Below are 24,587 nucleotides of genomic sequence, written 5' to 3'. Positions count from 1 at the left end.
CAATGCTACCAGACTGACTCACATGTTGAACATGCTCAACAGTGACTATGGGACAGTTAGGGAGTTAGCCAGAGCCTCCCTCGTTTTGATCTTAAGGAGGAAGAAGGTCCCATTGGCCAGGGACACTGAGGACAACTTCCTGAGCTTCAGGAGGAAGGTCCCATTGGCCACGGACATTGAGGACAACTTCCTGAGCTTCAGGAGGAAGGCCATTGGAAAACTGGACACTCATGCTTTGGAATCTGGTCTGACTGGCCAGACCTCAATGACCTGTGCAACCGGACTGGAGTGGAGCGCAGGTGGACACGGACTGACACAAACTGAGCCAGTGACTGCCTCTGATGCAGTTGTGGCAGACCCCTGTGTTGTCGTTGATGTATCAAATACTTATGTCATGCAATAAAATGTAAATTAATTACTTAAAAATCATACAATGTGATTTTCTGGATTTTTGTTTTAGATTCCGTCTCTCACAGTTGAAGTGTACCTATGATACAAATTACAGACCTCTACATGCTTTGTAAAAGTAGGAAAACCTGTAAAATCAGCAGTGTATCAAATACTTGTTCTCCCCACTGTACATAAACATTCTGTTGTCAGAGGAGCCTGGTTTGATGTTGATGATCATGTGTTTTCTTGTCTGACGAATAAGCCAGATATTGTTGTTGTGGGAGACCAAAGGGAGGGGCTGATTCTGGAGGTGAGCTGCTCATTCCATTGTTACATGGAGCAGGCCTTATCGGACAAGCTCCTTAAATAGCAGCCCCTCATATCACACTTGGACAGCCTGAAGTGCAGATGCAGGTTGGTGGCGTTGATATTTGGCCGTCTCTGCCACGTACGTAGACTTACATAGACCTTCAGATTGCAGGCCTGCCTAAGAGGAGCAAAACAAGTGTCTAGGTACTGCTCTGTTTCAGTCATTATGGGCAGCCTAGCTGTGTGGAGGAGAAGGTACTGCTCTGTTTCAGCTGTTATGAGCAGCCTAGCTGTGTGGAGGAGAAGGTACTGCTCTGTTTCAGCCATTATGGGCAGCCTAGCTGTGTGGAGGAGAAGGTACTGCTCTGTTTCAGCCATTATGGGCAGCCTAGCTGTGTGGAGGAGAAGGTACTGCTCTGTTTCAGCCATTATGGGCAGCCTAGCTGTGTGGAGGAGAAGGTACTGCTCTGTTTCAGCCATTATGGGCAGCCTAGCTGTGTGGAGGAGAAGGTACTGCTCTGTTTCAGCCATTATGGGCAGCCTAGCTGTGTGGAGGAGAAGGTACTGCTCTGTTTCAGCCATTATGGGCAGCCTAGCTGTGTGGAGGAGAAGGTGTTTTTTGTTTACCTAAGTGTCCTTGCATCAATGGCCTTTGAAATGTTTCAATCCTTTATGATGTAACGTGATTTGTGGATTCAAATCAAGTATTTACAATGTGTGTGTGTGTAGGACTCCATGCCCAGTGTGTGCTCATTTCTAAAGGAGTCTCAGTGTGGCAGGCTGCCCATTGCACTGTATGACACGGCTGTCTGAGGTACTGACAGGCGCTCAACTCGCTCTGTGTGTGAACCCCAGCTCTACTCTGCTCACCAAACCTACTGTTGGTAGCTATGGTCTTTTAACATACAATTTACTGTAATACTGCAACTTAATGACTGCAAAGTAGTACAACTTGGAGCGATAGCCTAATGGCAACAAGGATGACAGGAGGTGGTGTCAAGTCTTTCTAACCATATCTACGAAGACATGACCAAATAGCTGTAACAAAATGGTGCAACCAGTTTAACAGGAGGTCGGCTTTAACAGGAACACGGTGGAGAAGACAAAATGGAGGGAAGAGGCAGGATTAGGCTGGACTGTGGTTAGTAGGTAGGTTACCCTGGTCGGGTGAGAGGCTATGCTGTGTGGTGCGTGCCCCTGTCTGCAGGGCTGTAGTGTGCCCTGTCTGACTGTCTATCTGTCTGTACTGCTCTGTCTGTACTGCTCTCCTGCTGCAGTATGTATGTATGCTCCTGCTCTATCCTCAGGCTGCGAGTGGAGAGGAGAGAGGCTCCATCGGGCCCAGCAGTCAGACAGAATCAAATCCAGGGTTAAGACACCGTGTCCAGGGGTCTCCACCTTTGAAGTGGGCTGTGGGATTCTGTACTGGAGGGAGGGACAGATGGGGAGAGGGAGAGGTGTAGGTCTCAGCTCAGTGGACAGGCCTGTAGGCTAGCTGGGATAGCGTCAATATGTGTGAGCCCTCCTCGCAGAGCCCCACTGATGCACAGTCACTGAGCTCTCCCTCTGCTCTCTCTCCACCTCTGTCTGTCTTTCTCTCTGTTTTTCTCTCTCTCCACCTCCATCTCTCTCTCTCGTTCTCTCTCTCTCCACCTCCTTCCCTCTATCTATTTCTCTCTCTCTCCACCTCTTTCCTTTCTCTTTATCTCTCTCCACCTCTATTTCTGCCTCCCCCTCCCTCTCTATGCCAGACTATAACCTTGTAGTTTGAAGCTCGCTGGTTTGGGGGATTTGGGAGTATACACTGGTGTCAGTTACACTGGTTCAAGGAAGGAGACTGTCAGGATTACTTTACAAAAAGACTGCAGAAGAGGAATTACATGGGGCTGATGGATTGGGAGACAATGTAATGTAAGGGAGATGGAGGCAGTGGAGAAGAGTGAGAAAAAGAGAGAGGAAACTAGTTTAGCAGATTCTGTTTTTGTGCCTGCCTGTTTTGTGTGTGTGTGTGTGTGTGTGTCCCATGTGTGCGTTGGCACAAATGCATGTGTGAATTATCCCGTGTAAAAGCACGTAATGTTCTTAGCAACTTAACAACAACGCTTAAAACATTGGTTCTTGCCAGGTTGTTTGTGTGCTAACATTGCATGTTTTTACGACACTGAAGCTAGAAGACTCTTTGCACAAGAGTTCTCATGGCTACGTTTCTGTTCCTGTCTAGAGTAACTGCAGCCATGTTTTTGTGTCCCACAAGGAATGCCTTTTATCATGTGACATGGGAACAGCTGTTTCCCATCAGGCCCCAGTCAGCGAACAAGCCAGTCAGTCAGCTGCAGGCCTGTAGACTGCCTGTAGTCAGCCAGTGTTCTCCCTGCTCTCTGGATCAGATCAGAGGGGCCAGGGTGAGCAGACGGGAGACCAAAAGAGTTTGGCCAAAATGCCTCCAACTAGAGGGTCATCCCAATTTGTTCTCCCATGTCCACGCTGCTCATCAGGCCTCTCGCCCTCTCGTCCTGCGGAACGTGCAAATCCAGCAGGGCAGCCTGCCTGAGAGGAGAGAGCTGGGGCCATCTGGGAGTGATTACCCATGTTGTATTTTCTCATTGTTTCCCGTCTGCTTTCTGCTAGGCTCTGCTTTGCTTTCTCTCTCCCTGTTCTGTTGGCTGGGCTCCCCTGGCCTGGCCTGTTCAGGCTTTAATCCTGTGTTATTTATGATGGGTAATGTTTGGCAGAGCTTATGCGCAGCCCACCGCCAAATTAGCACAATTTAGCCGCTTCATCAGGAGAAGGAGTTTGCTCAGCGATACGTAAAGAGAGATCCAAATCTCTTCCTCTCTCTTGGTCTCTCTCTCTAGTTCTCTCGTTCTCTGTCTCATTCTCTCTCTTTGATTTGTCCACCCTCATTTTCTCTCCCTTTCTCTTGGTCTCTCTCTCTCTCTCTCCGTGACTCTCTTCTCACAGCTACTTTCTCTGCATCTCATCTTCTCCCATTTCCAATTTCAGTAGGGGCCCTGCTAGCATGTAAAGACATGAGATTACACTAGTGTACTTATTCACTGAGTGAAAATTACATTTTCGGAGCATGTTTGTGGGATCTGGAGTCCTGTCCCACTAATCACATATGTGCTCCTTGTGATGCTGCTGGGAGCTGGCAGCCAGGGGAGACAGGAAAGGATTGTCTGTGGTCAAGCCCCTGACCAAAAAACAGATTATTGCGCCTGCCATTTTGAGGAAGATGTGAGTTTTCTTTGTCTCCAGTTCAGCCTGTGGCTCTGTCAGCTAGCTCTGTTATCCTGCATAGTACATGTTGAGGAATTGCGGTGGTAGTTTTCCATTTCCTCCCGGCAGAGCTCAGTGCTCTCTGTGCTCAGGCTCTCCTGTCTGGACTGGTTTGTGCTGCTGTGTGGTATAGCAGCTCCCCGTCTTCATTACTGTCACAGCCATTAGGACAGACCGAATGGGCCGACAGGACAGACAGCCCTGCTTGCTAATTTGACGTCTCAGCAGCTGTTCCTAATATCCCTCATTCACTATCCCTCATTCACTATACCTCATTCAAGTTAACATACTGTATATGAATGCACTGCATAGGGGAGGCATAGCAAATGGGCCTAACTTGCCCTGAGGCTGTCATTTGAAAAGCACTCACAGCAAACTCTGTAGCGGATGGAACGGAACTGGGAGTTGAAGGTTAGGGGTGCAGAGGGGAGGTTCGGTACGATGTTCCTCAATCCAGAAAGTTGCTGGTAACAAACCACCACTATGTCCCCCAGCGTTTTGGCTGTTAAGTGTGAGTCCATGGGAAGAGTATTCTCTATCTGGACTCTGGGCTGTACGTGTCAGAGTTCCACAGTCTCCTACTCCCTAACATGATTACCGCTCCCCTGGCCTCCCCTGGTCTTCCCTGGCCTGGCCTACACTTCACAGCACAATACAACACAGCACAGCACAGTGGAGCAGAAGGCTGAGATTTGCTACACACTCAGACCAACATACAGGGAAGGAGATCAGGGAGAGAGAGAGAAAGTAATGTTCAAGGCTTATGGATAGAGAGAGGTTGATGGAGTTAAACTTGTGGTTTCTAGGTATGTATGAGGTGCTTGTGGACAAGGTAGGGATAGAGGGGTGGTCTGTGTTGGTCTCAGATCTTCAGAGCTACGCTAAACTGGGCATTGAAAGAGAAAAGAGACTACACACACAGGCTAAATACTGAAGAATTTGACCTACAAGACTTGAATAGCAAAACATTCCAGTATAAATGGTAAACAGCATTCCATTCCGTGTTCTCAGGTAAACACACTGCTGCTCAGTGGGACTCGAACTAGCATAATTATGGTGTCACACATGTATTTGTCTTCAGACTCCCGTGGCCACTAACAATATAGTACACACCGTTTTGACACACCTACATACTTTTTCTGTCCCGATAATAAGGTCGTAGCGTTGTAAGCAACAATGCAAATGATATTCCTACCCAAATGTCAGGCACTTCTGTGATTACGCTCATTTGCATACAGGTGATACAACACTGGTGCTTTGCATAGATGGGCTTACATTGTTTACAACATCAGCTTCCCTTGATAACCACCGACTGAAACAAAGTATTCAAAACATATTGTTTCTCTGGAAAGGAGTACTGGGAAATTATAGTTTAAATATGAACATACTCATTAAAACATTCTGGAAGTTTCTAGGAAGCTTTTTGGAATGAGTCCATATAGGATTCATGGATTGGCTGAAAGGCCTTATTCACTTTTGAGTGCGTACACGAATTCAACCTAGACACAGAGGAATGTCTTACAATCCCGTACAATGTAACGTAATGTCTTGCAGTGTATATAGAATATAGTGCCTGGTATTGAAGTGTCGGACAATGTAATGTAATGTTATCTATACAGTGAAATGTAATGTCATGTAATCCAGTTTGGGGGAGACAGAGGAGATTACATGCTGGCTGCAGGGGGCTAGGGAGGAGGGGAGAAAGGAGGGGGGCTTCAGTAACTGTGTTGGGAATATAATGAAAAGCGCTGCGGAGAAGGGATGAGGAATTTCTCCAATTTATGAGAGCATGATGTCCCTCAGGGTGTAGTCACTAACTCACTCATTCATCCGGAACGGGCTGGAGAGACAATCACTGGGCTGGCTGGGGGACTGTAATGGCCTAGACTGAAATGCTGTGGAGTCTCTCTTCTCCTGTCTTCTCTTGTCTTTTCTTCTCTGCTCTTGTCTTCTGTTCTCTTCTGTTCTCTTCTCTAGGCCTTTGTTAACTGGGCCAGTGTCTGTAGAACAATACATTCTCAGTTTCTAAATGTCATCAGGAGTAGACGGGCTGTCGTCGCTCCCTGACAAACTCAATGTCTTTATAGTCCATATAGAGCCTCGCACAAGCGCATCATTGCGTCAGCACTCCCCTCCACAGGCTGTACTCACTAACTAGCAATACACTGTGATTGTGTCAGGTTGTTATTGAGTATGATGCATCGAGTCATTGCTAATGGCCGTTAAACCTTGAAAGATGTTGAGCGTGTGTTTGCCACCTAGCTAGCTTGTTAATGGCTCTTGCGAAATATCCTCCTATCTCTCTTGAAGTGTTTGATGGGGCAAACAAGGTAGGGAAACATTAACTGGCAAGGTTTTATTTTGGTCAATGGATAACTCACACGTCAAACAAAGTTCCTGGGAGTCGTAAATGGGATTGTGATGCAAATGCAAGTGGTTTGCCTGTGTGTTTGTACGTTCCCTCAGGGCTGGAGTGGAGAGTGACAGTTGAGCCGCAGCTGGTAGAGAGTTAGTCTAATCAGACGGAGCGGGTGGTAGGCCTGTATTACTATAGAACATCAGGGATTTGGCACACCACCCCGGAGACCACTATTGCAAGATACAATGTCCAGCTACCTCAAGACAAGTGATCTGTCATCGACTGCCTCTGCTCAGACGTTAGTCCTTGCACTTCTAGAGTCTGGTCATAAGAGTCTTGAATATTGCACAGGTATACCCTAAACGTTCCACTGGTGCATTTTTTTCCTGTTTCATTTCGACCTGCAGTGCTAACGGGCCGTTAACCCCTTCCCTCTCCTATTCCACAGTTCTCCGTGATGACTTCAGACAGAACCCAGCGGATGTGATTGTGGCAGCGGGTGAGCCTGCCGTGCTGGAGTGCCAACCGCCCCGCGGGCATCCTGAGCCCACCATCTCATGGAGGAAAGATGGTACCAACATCAATGACCGGGATGAGCGCATCACGGTAAGACAAGCTTTGTTAGCCTCCTTAGAACACTCTCTGTACAGAGCAAGCACTGCAATAGGCCTGCGCATCACACCTGCACGTCAACACACACACGCACACACACCCCACTGCTTGCTGGCGCAGCTCCAGGAAGATCAAAGTGTCTCTGTTGGCAGACGTGTCATAATGAAGAGAAACAAATGCATAATCTATTTGACTAACATAATGTAATCATATTGTACTGTGATGTGGCTAATCAATGTCTATTTGGAACAAAGGCTATCTGTGGAAGCATGCAAAGAAATCAGGGGTGGGTGTGGGTGTATGTGTGTGTGCGCACACGCGCATGTTTGCTTGTTTGTGTGTCTGTATACGCTCTAGGGGACTTGTGAGTTGGGATCCAAGGCTCATCTTCCTCCGGAGTGACAGGTAGTTTCTCTCTGAGGGGCTGTGATGGACAGAGCAGCTCTCCTCCGCGCTGATGAGAGGGAGGTGGAGGAGAGAAGGAGGTGGCGGAGAGAGGGAGGTGGAGGAGAGGAGGAGGGCCTTCTGAAGGAAATACAAAGGCTGCGTTGGCTTTGTACTTCCCTGTTGTCTCCTCATTTACACCCATCTGCCTGCTTGCCTTCCTCATTCTCTTTACTGCTGCATGTCATTTCCATAAGGAACCAACTTCACTATAATGTAATAAAATACCAAGTCAAATAAGGTCTTGCAGTGAAGTCACGGTAGCTATGTTGACCACAGTCTGTGGTTGTCACTGGTGTACTGGCTCAGAGTGTATACAGACGGCCAGCTTGGTTTCTGCCTCAGAGCTATGGCTCAGCTCACTGGACTAATGGGCCTGCAGATAAGACTGTTTCCTAATGAGTCCACAGGCCCTGTAAACAACCCAGCGCTTGTGTTTATGGTTTGTTTCTAACACAACATCCACTCCAAAAAGTGTTGTTGTTTCTTTAACCACGTCGAGTCCCGGGGGTCTGCTGTAGGATTTGGTGCTGTGGGAATGAACGCGTTGTGTGGCCCAGCGGTTGTTTTAAATTGAAGGGGGAGGGAAGGGCACTGGGCTTGCCAGTGGTGTAGAGCGATGCATCAACAGCAGGCAGGGAGGGTGTGTAGTTTCTGTTCAGTTCTACAGTACTGTATATTGTAGCATAATATCACACTACCACCCTATATTGATTGTAGTGGGGTCAGGTTGGGGGTGATGTGGGTGGCAGCTCTCCGTCCTCAGGACTGTGATTAACTCTGAAGGGGCAGTGTAGTTAGTGATGGGAAACATTTTATACAGTTACATATCGGGATATTATTTCTAACGATATATATCGTATATTAATTGTTCAATATCTCAACATTATTTATGCGCTAGTTGGTTGTTCCTTTATTTTGCTTGTTCTCCATCTTGTTTTTAATGGCTTGCCAGTATGCTTTCAGCACTTTTATTTCCATGACTGATCAAACATATTTTTGTCAGCGGTCTCTCTCTCTCTCACTCTGCAGCAGACATAGTGAGCAATATGTTTGGAACATTGAATCGCAGTATCGAATCGCAATACATATACAATCATGACAATCGTTAGAATCGCACTACATATCGTATCGGCACCTAAGTATTGATAGGCACCCACATATAGTGATATGCACCTACGTATAGTGATATGCACCTACGTATAGTGATATGCACCTACGTATAGTGATAGGAACCTAAGTATAGTGATATGCACCTACGTATAGTGATATGCACCTACGTATAGTGATATACACCTGAGTATAGTGATAGGAACCTAAGTATAGTGATATGCACCTACGTATAGTGATATGCACCTACGTATAGTGATAGGCTCCTAAGTATAGTGATAGGCACTTACGTATAATGATAGGCACCTACGCATAGTGATAGGCACTTACGTATAGTGATATGCACCTACGTATAGTGATATGCACCTACGTATAGTGATAGGCACCTAAGTATAGTGATAGGCACTTACGTATAGTGATAGGCACCTACGTATAGTGATAGGCACTTACGTATAGTGATAGGCACTTACGTATAGTGATAGGCACTTACGTATAGTGATATGCACCTAAGTATAGTGATAGGCACTTACGTATAGTGATAGGCACTTACGTATAGTGATAGGCACTTACGTATAGTGATATGCACTTACGTATAGTGATATGCACCTACGTATAATGATAGGCACCTAAGTATAGTGATAGGCACTTACGTATAGTGATAAGCACTTACGTATAGTGATATGCACCTACGTATAGTGATAGGCACCTAAGTATAGTGATATGCACTTACGTATAGTGATATGCACCTACGTATAGTGATAGGCACCTAAGTATAGTGATAGGCACTTACGTATAGTGATATGCACCTACGCATAGTGATAGGCACCTACGTATAGTGATAGGCACTTACGTATAGTGATAGGCACTTACGTATAGTGATAGGCACTTACGTATAGTGATATGCACCTACGTATAGTGATAGGCACTTACGTATAGTGATAGGCACTTACGTATAGTGATATGCACTTACGTATAGTGATATGCACCTACGTATAGTGATAGGCACCTACGTATAGTGATATGCACCTACGTATAGTGATATGCACCTACGTATAGTGATATGCACCTACGTATAGTGATAGGCACCTACGTATAGTGATAGGCACCTAAGTATAGTGATATACACCTGAGTATAGTGATAGGCAACTAAGTATATTGATATACACATAAGTATAGTGATAGGCAACTAAGTATAGTGATATGCACCTGAGTATAGTGATAGGCACCTGAGTATAGTGATAGGCACCTAACTATAGTGATATACACCTGAGTATAGTGATAGGCAACTAAGTATAGTGATATACACCTAAGTATAGTGATAGGCACCTGAGTATAGTGATAGGCACCTAAGTATAGTGATAGGCACCTAAGTATAGTGATATGCACCTAAGTATAGTGATATACACCTGAGTATAGTGATAGGCAACTAAGTATAGTGATATACACCTAAGTATAGTGATAGGCAACTAAGTATAGTGATAGGCACCTGAGTATAGTGATAGGCACCTGAATATAGTGTAGTGTAGCACACATAACAGAGGAACTCAATGGAACACATGAACACAGTCACACACACCACCACCACCGCTATGTGATGGAGGGAACAGATGGAGAAGCAGATGCATGATGGAAAGGGAAAACAGAGGGGAACGCAGGAAAGAAAGTATGAGAGAGAGAGAAGAGAGAGGAGGAGGACAGGAGGGATGCATCTGACGTGAGAGAGAGAGAGAGAGAGAGAGAGAGAGAGAGAGAGAGAGAGAGAGAGAGAGAGAGAGAGAGAGAGAGAGAGAGAGAGAGAGAGAGAGAGAGAGAGAGAGAGAGAGAGAGAGAGAGAGAGAGAGAGAGAGAGAGAGAGAGAGAGAGAGAGAGAGAGAGAGAGAGAGAGAGAGAGAGAGAGAGAGAGAGAGAGAGACTAGAGGAATGGAGGAATGTGTGTGCAGGCTGATGGTGCAGGGATGTGACAGGAGGACATCTGAGGAGAAGCTCTTCAAAGGACCTGTGTCTCTTTGTTCTCAGGCCTCTCCTCTGGACTAGTACTGCAGCTCCAGATGTGCCTCTCATTGCCCCACCCTCACCTCGTCCCCCACTACTCTATACTGTACCAACCACTCCGGGTCTTGCTACACACAGACAGAATGCACACCGACAAAGACACACACACACTCACTAAAGATATCACACTCCTCGTCGCCTTTGCCCCCATCAAATGCAGGGTAATGTGATGACACTTCAAAAGTGTCCAGCACTACAGGGGTTGGAACATGGAACAGGTCCTGGCCCAGGGACCTCTGGGACCACTGGGCTTTGAAACCTGCCCACTGCCCTCCCCCCTGCTCTGCCCCTGTTCTCCCTCTCATCCCCCCCTTTCCTCTCCTTCCCCTGCTCTCCCCCTCCTCTCCCCTGCTCTCCCCTCCTCTCCCATCCTCACCCCTGGTCCCTGTGTAACACATGAGGACTTTTATGGCCTGGTAGAATGTGTCAGTGTGGAGAGGGAAGGTCAGCCTCCTCTCAGCATGTTTCAGGTGTTGTGAGGTTCACGGGGAAGAGGAGGGGGTGAGGGTGAGGAGCATGAGGAGGTTTAGAGGTGGTGTATGGGGACAGAGATAGGGGCGAGGCTGCTTTACATCAGGCTGTGAGTGGATTAGTTGTGACTGCTTGGCTGGTCATCCCAGCTTGGTTTACACACATTAAGATTGGAACCTGCTGGCCCACAGACCTGGCCCTGCTACGACTCCTCTACCCCCTTCCTCTGTGACACGCTCTGCTGCCTTGTGATTCCCCACCACTCACTAACCAACGTCCCTCTACACTGCACCATATGACTGGAAAATGGGGTTCCTGCACCCCACCAAACCTCTCTCTCTCCTCTATTGTCATTAAACATTTTGCTGCACCTGCAGCTATGTGAACACAACCAATAGCATTTGATTTTGTTACATTTTTTTTGTTACATTTTATTAGCAATCCCTATTTCAATACATTTTAATAGTTGTCTGTTTCATATGCATGATTTGGTTATGTTCTTTGAAAACCTGATTCCACAATTATAAGTGCTGCTTTGAAAATAACATAATTCTCCAACCTAACCGTCCAGAGTTATTTCCCATTACAACGATCCTGTTACGTGGCACAGTGCAGTATTTCTGGGCTGGTGCTGTAGCAGTGGTTCTCTGAGACCTGAAGGGTTGTGGACTCTCTGCTTCCAACTGTCAGCGGAATAAACTTGTCAGGCACTGCCCTCCCTGCCACGCAGCCAGCTAGCCGGGCTAGCTGAGAATGCACACACTATTTACCCCTAAAAGCTGCTGCTTCTTAAACCTACCAGACAAACCTCTGTCTGTGCTTGACAGGTGGCAAGTCATCATTTCATCCTCTATATTGTAGGACGCTCTAGAATCGTGTAAGCCCACAAATTGTTGCATCAAATAGTATTTAGGGAATTACAAGTATTTGCAAGCGTAACATGCTATATTCAATTACAAATGACCTTACAACTTCTACTTTTCTTCCCTCCATCTGTCAGATCCGCGGTGGGAAGCTGATGATCACCAACGCCAGGAAGAGTGACGCAGGGAAATATATCTGTGTGGGGACCAACATGGTGGGAGAGAGGGAGAGCGAGATTGCCGAACTGACTGTACTAGGTAAGATCCTGTCTGTCTGTCTGTCTGTCTGTCTGTCTGTCTGTCTGTCTGTCTGTCTGTCTGTCTGTCTGTCTGTCTGTCTGTCTGTCCCTCTATCTCGCCTCTCAGTCCCATTCAGTCACCTAGTCAGTCTCAGTTGTGACGGGGAAGGTCAAAGAGTCTGAGGCTGCCTGTCCCCCTAGGTAAAGGCTTTTCTCCCTAGCACATAATCCATTAATAAAAGAGGTTACGTAACAATGGCACCCAGTCCCACAGCTGTGCAGGCATTTCACTTGAGCCCCAAACTCAGGATTACCCTGTCGCCCCACCTTGACCCCTGCCACCCCTTTGCTGTCCTGGAGAGGTTGTACCCCCACTACTACATCCCACTCTCATCCGTTCCTCTTGTTGCCCAGTTAAGATATTGACTCAGAGACAGTCCAAGCACCGCTCAGGTAATACCTCACATCCTTTCTAAGCGTTATTATCGTACTGTTGTCTATACTGCCAGGGGTGTTATCATCGTACTGTTGTCTATACTGCCAAGGGAGTTTTCATCGTACTGTTGTCTATACTGCCAGGGGTGTTGTCACCGTACTGTTGTCTATACTGCCACGGGAGCTTTCATCGTACTGTTGTCTATACTGCCACGGGAGTTATCAGTTGTAATATTGCACCTATTCGTTTGAACTCCGCTCTTAGATCTGCTGTTGTCAATAGAGAAGCCCACTGCGGTCTGCTCACCCAGTGCTATTAGTTTTAAATTGAATACCCACTCGGTTTTCAAATCACGCAGAGGGCTTGGGCTAATACATGATAGCAACTAAAGCCCATGTAAGTCAGTTTATAACATTCCATCATTGGTTGCTCTGAGAGATCCTCATATTGACATTGGCAGCGGCCTTAGGGCCTATGGTGCCAACTTTGGAAAAGTAATTCCAATGTCTACTCTTTCCTCTATTACTAATAGAGATAGACCAAATAGGCCAGGTCTATGAAATCCTATAGCCATACCATCTATATCAATATCAACCATCAACATCAACATTCAGACAAGCCCTGTAACCGCCTATTCAATGTAGTTTGTTTGAGTTGGAGACTCCATGTGACTTTAAAAATCGAATAGGACTACTTTTTTCCCATTTTTTTTATTTAACTAGGCCCGTCAGTTAAGAACAAATTCTTATTTACAATGACGACCTACACCGGCCAAACCCAGACTTTGGTTGATGCATCTGAACATTAGGAGCTTACTTCCTAAACTGGGTTACATCAAGATCTGGGCTATGCAGACGAATCCGGACATTCTGGTTTTGACTGAAACGTGGATCTCTGGGGACATTCTGGACTCTGATATTAATATTGAGGGTCATAATGTGTTCAGAGCTGATAGACAGGTTAGAGGTGGTGGAGTGGCCATTCTTATTAAAAATAATTGATCTGTCTCTTTACTGAAATCCATTTCCCTTGCCAAAGCTACTATTTTTAAGCCTTTGTTTGGGGGAAAATCTACAGCTGAAGTCAGAAGTTTACATACACCTTAGCCAAATACATTTAAACTCAGTTTTTCACAATTCCTGACATTTAATCCTAGTAAAAATTCCCTGTCTTAGGTCAGATAGGATCACCACTTTATTTTAAGAATGTGAAATATCAGAATAATAGTAGAGAGAATGATTTATTTCAGCTTTTATTTCTTTCATCAAATTCCCAGTGGGTCAGAAGTTTACATACACTCAATTAGTATTTGGTAGCATTGCCTTTAAACTGTTTAACATGGGTCAAGCTTTTCGGGTAGCCTTCCACAAGCTTCCCACAATAAACTGGGTGAATTTTGGCCTATTCCTCCTGACAGAGCTGGTGTAACTGAGTCAGGTTTGTAGGCCTCCTTGCTCGCACACGCTTTTTCAGTTCTGCTCACAAATTTTCTATGGGATTGAGGTCAGGGCTTTGTGATGGCCACTCCAATACCTTGACTTTGTTGTCCTTAAGCCATTTTGCCACAACTTTGGAAGTATGCTTGGGGTCATTGTCCATTTGGAAGACCCATTTGCGACCAAGATTTGCGTCAATGATTTGCGTCAATATATCCACATAATTGTCATGATGCCATCTATTTTGTGAAGTGCACCAGTCCCTCCTGCAGCAAAGCACCCCCACAACATGATGCTGCCACCCCCGTGCTTCACGGTTGGGATGATGTTCTTCGGCTTGCAAGCATCCCCCTTTTTCCTCTAAACATAATGATGGTCATTATGGCCAAACAGTTCTATTTTTGTTTCATCAGACCAGAGGATATTTCTCCAAAAAGTACGATCTTTGTCCCCATGTGCAGTTGCAAACCGTAATCTGTCTTTTTTATGGCGGTTTTGGAGCAGTGGCTTCTTCCTTGCTGAGCGGCCTTTCAGGTTATGTAGATATAGGACTCGTTTTACTGTGGATATAGATACTTTTGTACCTGTTTCCTCCAGCATCTTCACAAGGTCCTTTGCTGTTGTTCTGAGATTGATTTGCACTTTTCGCACCAAAGTACGTTCATCTCTAGGAGACAGAACGTGTTTCCTTCCTGAGTGGTATGATGGATGCGTGGTCCCATGGTGTTTATACTTGAATACTATTGTTTGCACTGATAAACGTGGTACCTTCACACGTTTGGAAATTTCTCACAAGGATGAACCAGACTTGTGGAGGTCTACAATTTCTTTCTGAGGTCTTGGTTGATTTCTTTTGATTTTCCCATGATGTCAAGAAGAGGCACTGAGTTTGAAGCTAGGCCTTGAATTACACCCACAGGTACACCTCCAATTGACTCAAATGATGTCAATTAGCCTATCAGAAGCTTCTAAACGCATGACATCATTTTCTGTAATTTTCCAAGCTGTTTAAAGGCACAGTCAACTTCGTGTACATAAACTTCTGACCCACTGGAATTGTGATACAGTGAATTATAAGTGAAATAATGTCTGTAAACAATTTTTGGAAAATTAACTTGCGTCATGCACAAAGTAGATGTCCTAACCGACTTGCCAAAACTATAGTTTGTTAACAAGAAGTTTGTGGAGTGGTTGAAAAAAGAGTTTTAATGACTCCAACTTAAGTGTATGTAAACTTCCGACTTCAACTGTATTAGGGCTTACCCCATTTAGTCGACTTGTCGATAGACTGTTGGTCGACCATCTTTTTTTTTGTCGAGCAGTGGCAAATATAACTTTTTTAAATTATGCCACACAAGACACCTGTCTGATTCATGCCTTTCTGAGTGGACTAATCCATTGCGGAGGCCTCGGGGATGGCACACCATTATCACCAGTAGTACATTTACTGTTAATTCCCATAATTTCTAATCTACAATGTTTGTTTGGTTACGGTAATTTCTGTTAATGCATTCAAGATATTATTATTACAGTCTTACCATTGTCATTGTAGGATTGGACACGTTGTTTGCAGAGTACACAACCTAGATGTAACGGTGTTCCTCCTCCTCTTCATACGAAGAGGAGGAGTAGTGATTCGACCAAGGCGCAGCGTTGTGATATGACATGATATTTATTTAAATAAGACGAAAACAAACTATACTTGAATAAACTAACAAATAACAAAACGATGTAGACAAACCTGAACGTAAGAACTTACATGTAACTCGAAGAACGCACAAACAGGAAAAATGACTACATAAAACGAAACGAACAAACAAACCGAAAACAGTCCCGTATGGTGCAACATAGACAGACTACATACAAAACGAACGAACGAACGATACCGAAACAGTCCCGTGTGGCGTAACATACAGACACTGACACAGGAGACAACAAACAAACAGTGTGAAAACACCTACCTTAATATGACTCTCAATCAGAGGAAATGACAACCACCTGCCTCTAATTGAGAGCCATATCAGGTCACCCTTTAAACCAACATAGAAACAGAAAACATAGACTGCCCACCCAAACTCACGTCCTGACCAACTAACACATACAAAACTAACAGAAAACAGGTCAGGAACGTGACATAACCCCCCCCTCAAGGTGCGTACTCCGAACGCACCACCAAAAGTCTAGGGGAGGGTCTGGGTGGGCATCTGACCACGGTGGTGGCTCAGGCTCTGGGCGAGGTCCCCACCCCACCATAGTCAGTCCCAGCTTACGTCTCCCCCTTAGAATGACCACCCTCTTATTTCCCCCACCTAATTTAAGGGGCAACACCAAGATAAAGGACAGCTCCGGGACAAGGTAGCTCAGGACAGAGAGGTAGCTCAGGACAGAGAGGTAGCTCAGGACAGAGGGATAGCTCAGGACAGAGGGATAGCTCAGGATAGAGAGGTAGCTCAGGATAGAGAGGTAGCTCAGGATAGAGAGGTAGCTCAGGATAGAGGGGCAACTCCGGACTGAAGGGCAGCTCCGGACAGAGAGACAGCTCTGGACTGAGAGGCAGTTCTGGATGAATGACGGCTCCGGACGCTCATGGCAGGCTGACGGCTCTGGACGCTCATGGCAGGCTGACGGCTCTGGACGCTCATGGCAGGCTGACGGCTCTGGACGCTCATGGCAGGCTGACGGCTCTGGACGCTCATGGCAGGCTGACGGCTCTGGACGCTCATGGCAGGCTGACGGCTCTGGACGCTCATGGCAGGCTGACGGCTCTGGACGCTCATGGCAGGCTGACGGCTCTGGACGCTCATGGCTCGCTGGCGGCTCTGGACGCTCATGGCTCGCTGGCGGCTCTGGCTGCTCATGGCTCGCTGGCGGCTCTGGTAGATCCTGTCTGGCTGGCGGCTCTGGCAGATCCTGTCTGGTTGGCGGCTCTGGCAGATCCTGTCTGGTTGGCGGCTCTGGCAGATCCTGTCTGGTTGGCGGCTCTGGCAGATCCTGTCTGGTTGGCGGCTCTGGCAGATCCTGTCTGGTTGGCGGCTCTGGCAGATCCTGTCTGGTTGGCGGCTCTGGCAGATCCTGTCTGGTTGGCGGCTCTGGCAGATCCTGTCTGGTTGGCGGCTCTGGCAGATCCTGTCTGGTTGGCGGCTCTGGCAGATCCTGACTGACGAACGGCTCTAGCGGCTCCTGACTGACGAACGGCTCTGACGGCTCGGGACAGACGGGCGGCTCTAATGGCTCGGGACAGACGGATGGCTCAGACGGCACTTGGCAGACGGATGGCTCAGATGGCACTGGGGAGACGGATGGCTCAGATGGCGCTGGGGAGACGGATGGCTCAGATGGCGCTATGGAGACGGATGGCTCAGATGGCGCTGGGGAAACGGATGGCTCTGGCCGGATAAGGCGCACTGTAGGCCTGGTGCGTGGTGCCGGAACTGGAGGCACCGGACTGGAGACACGCACTTCCAGGCTAATGCGGGGAGCAGGGACAGGGCACACTGACCTCTCAAAGCGCACTATAGGCCTGGTGCGTGGTGCCGGCACTGGTGGTACCGGGCTAAGGGCACGCACCTCAGGGCGAGTGCGGGGAGAAGGAACAGTGTGTACAGGACTCTGGAGACGCACAGGTGGCTTAGTGCGTGGTGCCGGAACTGGAGGCACTGGGCTGGAGACACGCACCATAGGAAGAGTGCGTGGAGGAGGAACAGGGCTCTGAAGACGCACTGGAAGCCTGGTGCGTGGTGTAGGCACTGGTGGTACTGGGCTGGGGCGGGGAGGTAGCGCCGGAAATACCGGACCGTGCAGGCGTACTGGCTCCCTTGAGCACCGAGCCTGCCCAACCTTACCTGGTTGAATGCTCCCCGTCGCCCGACCAGTGCGGGGAGGTGGAATAACCCGCACCGGGCTATGTAGGCGAACCGGAGACACCATGCGTAAGGCTGGTGCCATGTAAGCCGGCCCGAGGAGACGTACTGGTGGCCAGATATGTAGGGCCGGCTTCATGACATCCGGCTCAACGCTCAATCTAGCCCTACCAGTGCGGGGAGGTGGAATAACCCGCACCGGGCTATGCACACGTACAGGAGACACCGTGCGCTCTACTGCGTAACACGGTGTTCGCCCGTACTCCCGCTCTCCACGGTTAGCCTGTGAAGTGGGCGCAGGTCTCCTACCTGCCCTTGGCCCACTACCTCTTAGCCCCCCCCAATAAATTTTTGGGTAGTACTCACGGGCTTTTCGGGCTTCCGTGCTAGACGCGTCCCCTCATAACGCCGGTTTTGGGCTTGATTCTCCGGCCTCCAGCCTTGCTTCCTTGCTGCCTCCTCATATCGCCGCCTCTCAGCTTTAGCTGCCTCCAGTTCCTCTTTGGGGCGGCGATATTCTCCTGGCTGCGCCCAGGGTCCTTTGCCTTCTAGGTCTTCCTCCCATGTCCATTTCTCCAAATAATTCAGCCTCTCCTGTTGTTGCTGCTTGGTCCTGGATTGGTGGGTGGTTCTGTAACGGTGTTCCTCCTCCTCTTCATACGAAGAGGAGGAGTAGTGATTCGACCAAGGCGCAGCGTTGTGATATGACATTATATTTATTTAAATAAGACGAAAACAAACTATACTTGAATAAACTAACAAATAACAAAACGATGTAGACAAACCTGAACGTAAGAACTTACATGTAACTCGAAGAACGCACGAACAGGAAAAATGACTACATAAAACGAAACGAACAAACAAACCGAAAACAGTCCCGTATGGTGCAACATAGACACAGACTACATACAAAACGAACGAACGAACGAACGAACGAACGATACCGAAACAGTCCTGTGTGGCGTAACATACAGACACTGACACAGGAGACAACCACCCACAAACAAACAGTGTGAAAACACCTACCTTAATATGACTCTCAATCAGAGGAAATGACAACCACCTGCCTCTAATTGAGAGCCATATCAGGTCACCCTTTAAACCAACATAGAAACAGAAAACATAGACTGCCCACCCAAACTCACGTCCTGACCAACTAACACATACAAAACTAACAGAAAACAGGTCAGGAACGTGACACTAGGCTTCACTTGTGAGAAACAAGTTTTGGTTTATTTAATTCCATTTATGAGTTGTATATTTATGAATTGTCTTTTGTTTGGAGCGCTCCTGTAAATCTTGTGTAAGAACACACATCTGATTACACATAGAAGTAGGTCTAGGCTACCTGGTCTGCGCACAAATGTAGGCCTATAACTGTGTTGATTTGGGGATCTGATACTTTTTCTGATTGTCTTACATCCATTGAGAATGATAATCGTTCCTCAACGTAGCCTATTGGAAAAGTCTTTTGAGTTCTCTCCCTTTCGATAAACACTCAGCGTGAAAGGGTGGAAAAATGGCATGCTCTGATCTGGTGGAAACATCATAAAACATGCCTACCTGATTACTTATTATCCCTTGCGCAAAGGAGCTCACTGGAGCGGAAACTCTGAGGGCCCAGAATATTTTATACAATGTTGCAAGTTTGGTAGCAGGAGCATTTGGCTGGGCCAAGTTAACAGTTGATACAATGTGTCCTTGCAGACAGGTCATGCGTAGCCAATGTGATTTATTATCAGGACATTTTCTGCCTGCGGGCTGCAATGTTTTTATTTGTTGGCTTTATTTAGGCTACTTTTACATATTGGCAATGTCATTAGAAGTTACTTGCCTGAATGCCAAGCCACACGTCTGGAGGACACCTGGCACCATCCCTACAGTGAAGCATGGTGGTTGCTGAATCATGCTGTGGGGATGTTTTTCAGGATCAAGGCAAAGATTAACGGAGCATAGTACATAGAGATCCTTAATGAAAACCTGCTTCAGTGTGCTCAGGACCTCAGACTGGGGCGAATGTTCACCTTCCAACAGGACAACGACCTTAAGCACACAGGCAGGACAACGCAGGAGTGGCTTCGGGACAAGTCTCTGAATGTCCATGAGTGGCCCAGCCAGAGCCCAGACTTGAACCCGATCAAACATATCTGGAGAAACCTGAAAATAGCAGTGCAGCAATGCTCCCCATCCAACCTGACAGAGCTTGAGAGGATCTGCTGAGAAGAATGGGAGAAACTCCCCAAATACAGGTGTGCCAAGTTTGTTGTGTCATACCCAAGAAGACTCAATGCTGTAATCACTGCCAAAGGTGCTTCAACAAAGTACTGAGTAAAGGCTCTGAATACTTATCAAAATGAGATATTAGCAAAAATGCTTTGCTTTGTTGTTATGGGGTATTGTGTGTACTTTCCAAAGGCACTGTATATGGAAAAATCCACGTTTTAACATTTTACCCAATCGATTGGTCGAAAGGACAGACGACTCTCGGTCGACCAATGTTTTTTTTTAGTCAGGGACAGCCTTAAAATGTATCAATAACTGTTATAGAGGTCTAACGTCCTCCCTCGGCTAACCTTTGTGCACTCGAGTAGTTAACTATTTTGTTATTGTGTTAGAGATGTGATAACATAAAAATCTAAGCCTCGTGTCATCACAAAGAGGAACTTTAAATCAAGCTTTTTTTACATGATCTTTATTTTAGTGACCTCCTTGATTGTATTTCAGCTATCCCTGAACCTGATTTAGCTTTGAGCCTTTTTGCAGATGCCTTCAGTATTATTGTGGATAATCAGGCTCCCTGATTACGAAGGGTTAAAGGTAGATGGAATACCTGGTACACTCTGGAATTATCAGAAGTCATTCATGAAAGAGGTGATGCTTGGGTCAAGGCCAGGAGCACAGGCTTAGGCCCGGACTTGCAAGCTGAGGAACTGAGGAATCAATGTGTAAGACAACCAGAAAGGCTAAATCTGATTATTATGTAACCGCATTTTCTGATTATAATGAGAGCTAAATTCTGTAAAACTGTCAAATCCCTAAAGGGTTCTACTTCTCTGCCACAACAAATTAATTCAAACACAGGCCTTATTACAAAAGAAAAGATATGCAATCGTTGGTGCATTTAATCACAATTTTATTTCAGCGGGCTATCTCTTTGAAATTACTTCTAAACCTATTCACAATGATATTGGGTCGGATGCTGATAGGGAAACTTGCTGAATGATCAGAGATTATAGTCAAAGCTTTTCTTTTAGGCTAATTACCAAAAAAAAGTCCTGGGTGCTTTGCTAGCAATAGACAACAAGAAATCCACAGGGGCTGACCAATTGGATCCCGGTCGGCATCATTGTTGGCTCAATAACCCAAATTGTTTAACATTGTTATCAGGACATATTCAAAAAGTATGGAAATCAGCTCTTGTGCTGCCACTCCATAAGGGCGTGGATAGTACTGATCTTATCATTTTCGCCCCATTTCAAGCCTTCCTTGTTCAGCTAAGATTCTTGAATCCTTGGTAAATGTCCAACTTTGATCTTTTTTTATCTGAGAAATGTATTATGAATGCAAACCAATCAGGGTTTAGGCCTGGGTATAGCCCTATTGCAGCAACCACTTTAGTTGTTAATGATCTTGTCATACTTTCGACCCCTCAGACTCGACTCTGGATCTCGAAGCCAGTTCCACTATGTTTTTAAAAATTCTTCCCCTGATGTAGACCTGGGACACCAGGTGTGCACAATTAATTATCAGGTAGAACAGAAAACCAGCTGGCTCCGGACCTCGTAGGGTAAGAGTTAAGTAACCCTGCTTTAGACACTAAAATGAAATGTGCTGATTGTTTGTGGACCTGTCCAAAGCGTTTGATACTGTTGATCATGCTATTTGATTGAATAAGTTGCCCTCGATGGGCCTGAGCTCTGATGCCTGTTCATGCTTTCATGATTATCTTAGTGACAGATGGGGTTAAGTCCGAATTTCTTCAGGTACATAAAGGTGTTCCGCAGGTGTCGATACTAGGACCGTTATTTTCACTATTTATATACAGTGGCAAGAAAAAGTATGTGAACCCTTTGGAATTACCTGGATTTCTGCATAAATATGTCATAAAATTTGATCTAATCTTGATCTAAGTCACAACAATGGACAAACACAGTGTGCTTAAACTAATAACACACAAATTATTGTATTTTTCTTATCTATATTGAATATATCATTTAAACATTCACAGTGTAGGTTGGAAAAAGTATGTGAACCCCTAGGCTAATGACTTCTCCAAAAGCTAATTGGAGTCAGGAGTCAGCTAACCTGGAGTCCAATCAATGAGACGAGATTGGAGATATTGGTTAGAGCTGCCCTGCCCTATAAAAACACTCACAAAATCTATTTGAGTTTACTATTCACAAGAAGCATTTCCAGATGTGAACCATGCCTCGAACAAAAGAGATCTCAGAAGATTAAGAATTGTTGACTTTGATAAAGCTGGAACGGGTTACAAAAGTATCTCTAAAAGCCTTGATGTTAGTCAGTCCACAGTAAGACAAATTGTCTATAAATGGAGAAAGTACAGCACTGTTGCTACTCTCCCTATGAGTGGCCATCCTACAAAGATGATTGCAAGCGCACAGCTCCGAATGCTCAATGAGGTTAAGAAGAATCCTAGAGTGTCAGCTAAAGACTTCCGGCGCCGACAGAGATGGCCGCCTCGCTTCGCGTTCCTAGGAAACTATGCAGTATTTTGTTTTTCCACATGCTTCAAGAGGGCCACCATTGTTCCTGTTCCCAAGAAAGCTAAGGTAACTGAGCTAAACGACTACCGCCCCGTAGCACTCACTTCCGTCATCATGAAGTGCTTTGAGAGACTAGTCAAGGACCATATCACCTCCACCCTACCTGACACCCTAGACCCACTCCAATTTGCTTACTGCCCCAATAGGTCCACAGACGACGCAATCACAACCACACTGCACACTGCCCTAACCCATCTGGACAAGAGGAATACCTATGTGAGAATGCTGTTCATCGATTACAGCTCAGCATTTAACACCATAGTACCCTCCAAACTCGTCATCAAGCTCGAGACCCTGGGTCTCGACCCCGTACTATGCAAATGGGTACTGGACTTCCTGACGGGCCGCCCCCAGGTGGTGAGGGTAGGTAACAACATCTCCACCCCGCTGATCCTCAACACTGGGGCCCCACAAGGGTGCGTTCTGAGCCCTCTCCTGTACTCCCTGTTCACCCACGACTGCGTGGCCATGCACGCCTCCAACTCAATCATCAAGTTTGTAGACGACACTGCAGTGGTAGGCTTGATTACCAACAACGACGAGACGGCCTACAGGGAGGAGGTGAGGGCCCTCGGAGTGTGGTGTCAGGAAAATAACCTCACACTCAACGTCAACAGCGACGGGACAGTAGTGGAGAGGGTAGTAAGTTTTAAGTTCCTCGGCGTACACATCACGGACAAACTGAATTGGTCCACCCACACAGACAGTGTGGTGAAGAAGGCGCAGCAGCGCCTCCTCAACCTCAGGAGGCTGAAGAAATTCGGCTTGTCACCAAAAGCACTCACAAACTTTTACAGATGCACAATCGAGAGCATCCTGTCGGGCTGTATCACCGCCTGGTACGGCAACTGCTCCGCCCATAACCGTAAGGCTCTCCAGAGGGTAGTGAGGTCTGCACAACGCATCACTGGGGGCAAACTACCTGCCCTCCAGGACACCTACACCACCCGATGTCACAGGAAGGCCATAAAGATCATCAAGGACAACAACCACCCGAGCCATAATTTGCAAATAAATTCATTAAAAATCCTACAATGTGATTTTCTGGATTTTTTTTCCTCATTTTGTCTGTCATAGATGAAGTGTACCTATGATGAAAATTACAGGCCTCTCTCATCTTTTTAAGTGGGAGAACTTGCACAATTGGTGGCTGACTAAATACTTTTTTGCCCCACTGTATATACTGTACTCTATACCATCTACTGCACCTTGCCTATGCCGTTCTGTACCATCACTCATTCATATATTTTTATGTACATATTCTTCATCCCTTTACACTTGTGTGTATAAGGTAGTTGTTGTGAAATTGTTAGGTTAGATTACTTGTTGGTTATTACTGCATTGTCGGAACTAGAAGCACAAGCATTTCGCTACACTCGCATTAACATCTGTTAACCATGTGTATGTGACAAATAACATTTGATTTGATTTGAAATATCTGGAACATGCTAACATCTCTGTTGATGAGTCTACAATACGTAAAACACTAAACAAGAATGGTGATCATGGGAGGACACCAAGAAGAAGACACTGCTGTCTAAAAAAAAACATTGTTGCACATGAAGTTAGCAAAATAGCACCTGGATGTTCCACAGCGCTACTGGCAAAATATTCTGTGAACAGATTAAACTAAAGCTGAGTTGTTTGGAAGGTACACACAACTCTATGTGTGCAGAAACAAAGGCACAGCACAAACATCAAGACCTCATCCCAACTTTAAAATATGGTGGAGGGAGCATCATGGTTTGGGTCTGCTTTGCTGCCTCATGGCCTGGACAGCTTGCTATCATCGGCTTATCAAGACATTTTGCAGGAGAATGTAAGGCTATCTGTCCGCCAATTGCAGCTCAACAGAAGTTGTGTGATGCAACAGGACAACAACCCAAAACACAGAAGTAAATCAACAACAGAATTGCTTTAACAGAAGAAAATACGGCTTC

General features: G+C 46.3%; 1 protein-coding gene across 2 annotated transcripts in view; it reads left to right on the top strand.

Moving 5' to 3' along the window:
• The window catches only part of LOC139537179 (roundabout homolog 1-like), a 228,864-nt gene that overhangs the window by 164,389 nt on the left and 39,888 nt on the right, over positions 1–24,587 (top strand). For both annotated transcript variants that reach the window (XM_071338197.1, XM_071338198.1), the window contains 2 exons: positions 6,786–6,943; positions 12,027–12,147. In XM_071338197.1, coding sequence (XP_071194298.1) covers positions 6,786–6,943; positions 12,027–12,147 — 279 coding nt within the window. The remainder of the gene's footprint in view (positions 1–6,785; positions 6,944–12,026; positions 12,148–24,587) is intronic.

The sequence above is a fragment of the Salvelinus alpinus genome, chromosome 13 (assembly GCF_045679555.1).
Source record: "Salvelinus alpinus chromosome 13, SLU_Salpinus.1, whole genome shotgun sequence".
Lineage (NCBI taxonomy): Eukaryota > Metazoa > Chordata > Actinopteri > Salmoniformes > Salmonidae > Salvelinus > Salvelinus alpinus.
Note: the sequence above shows the minus strand (reverse complement) of the source record. Positions and strands in the feature narration are given on the sequence as shown.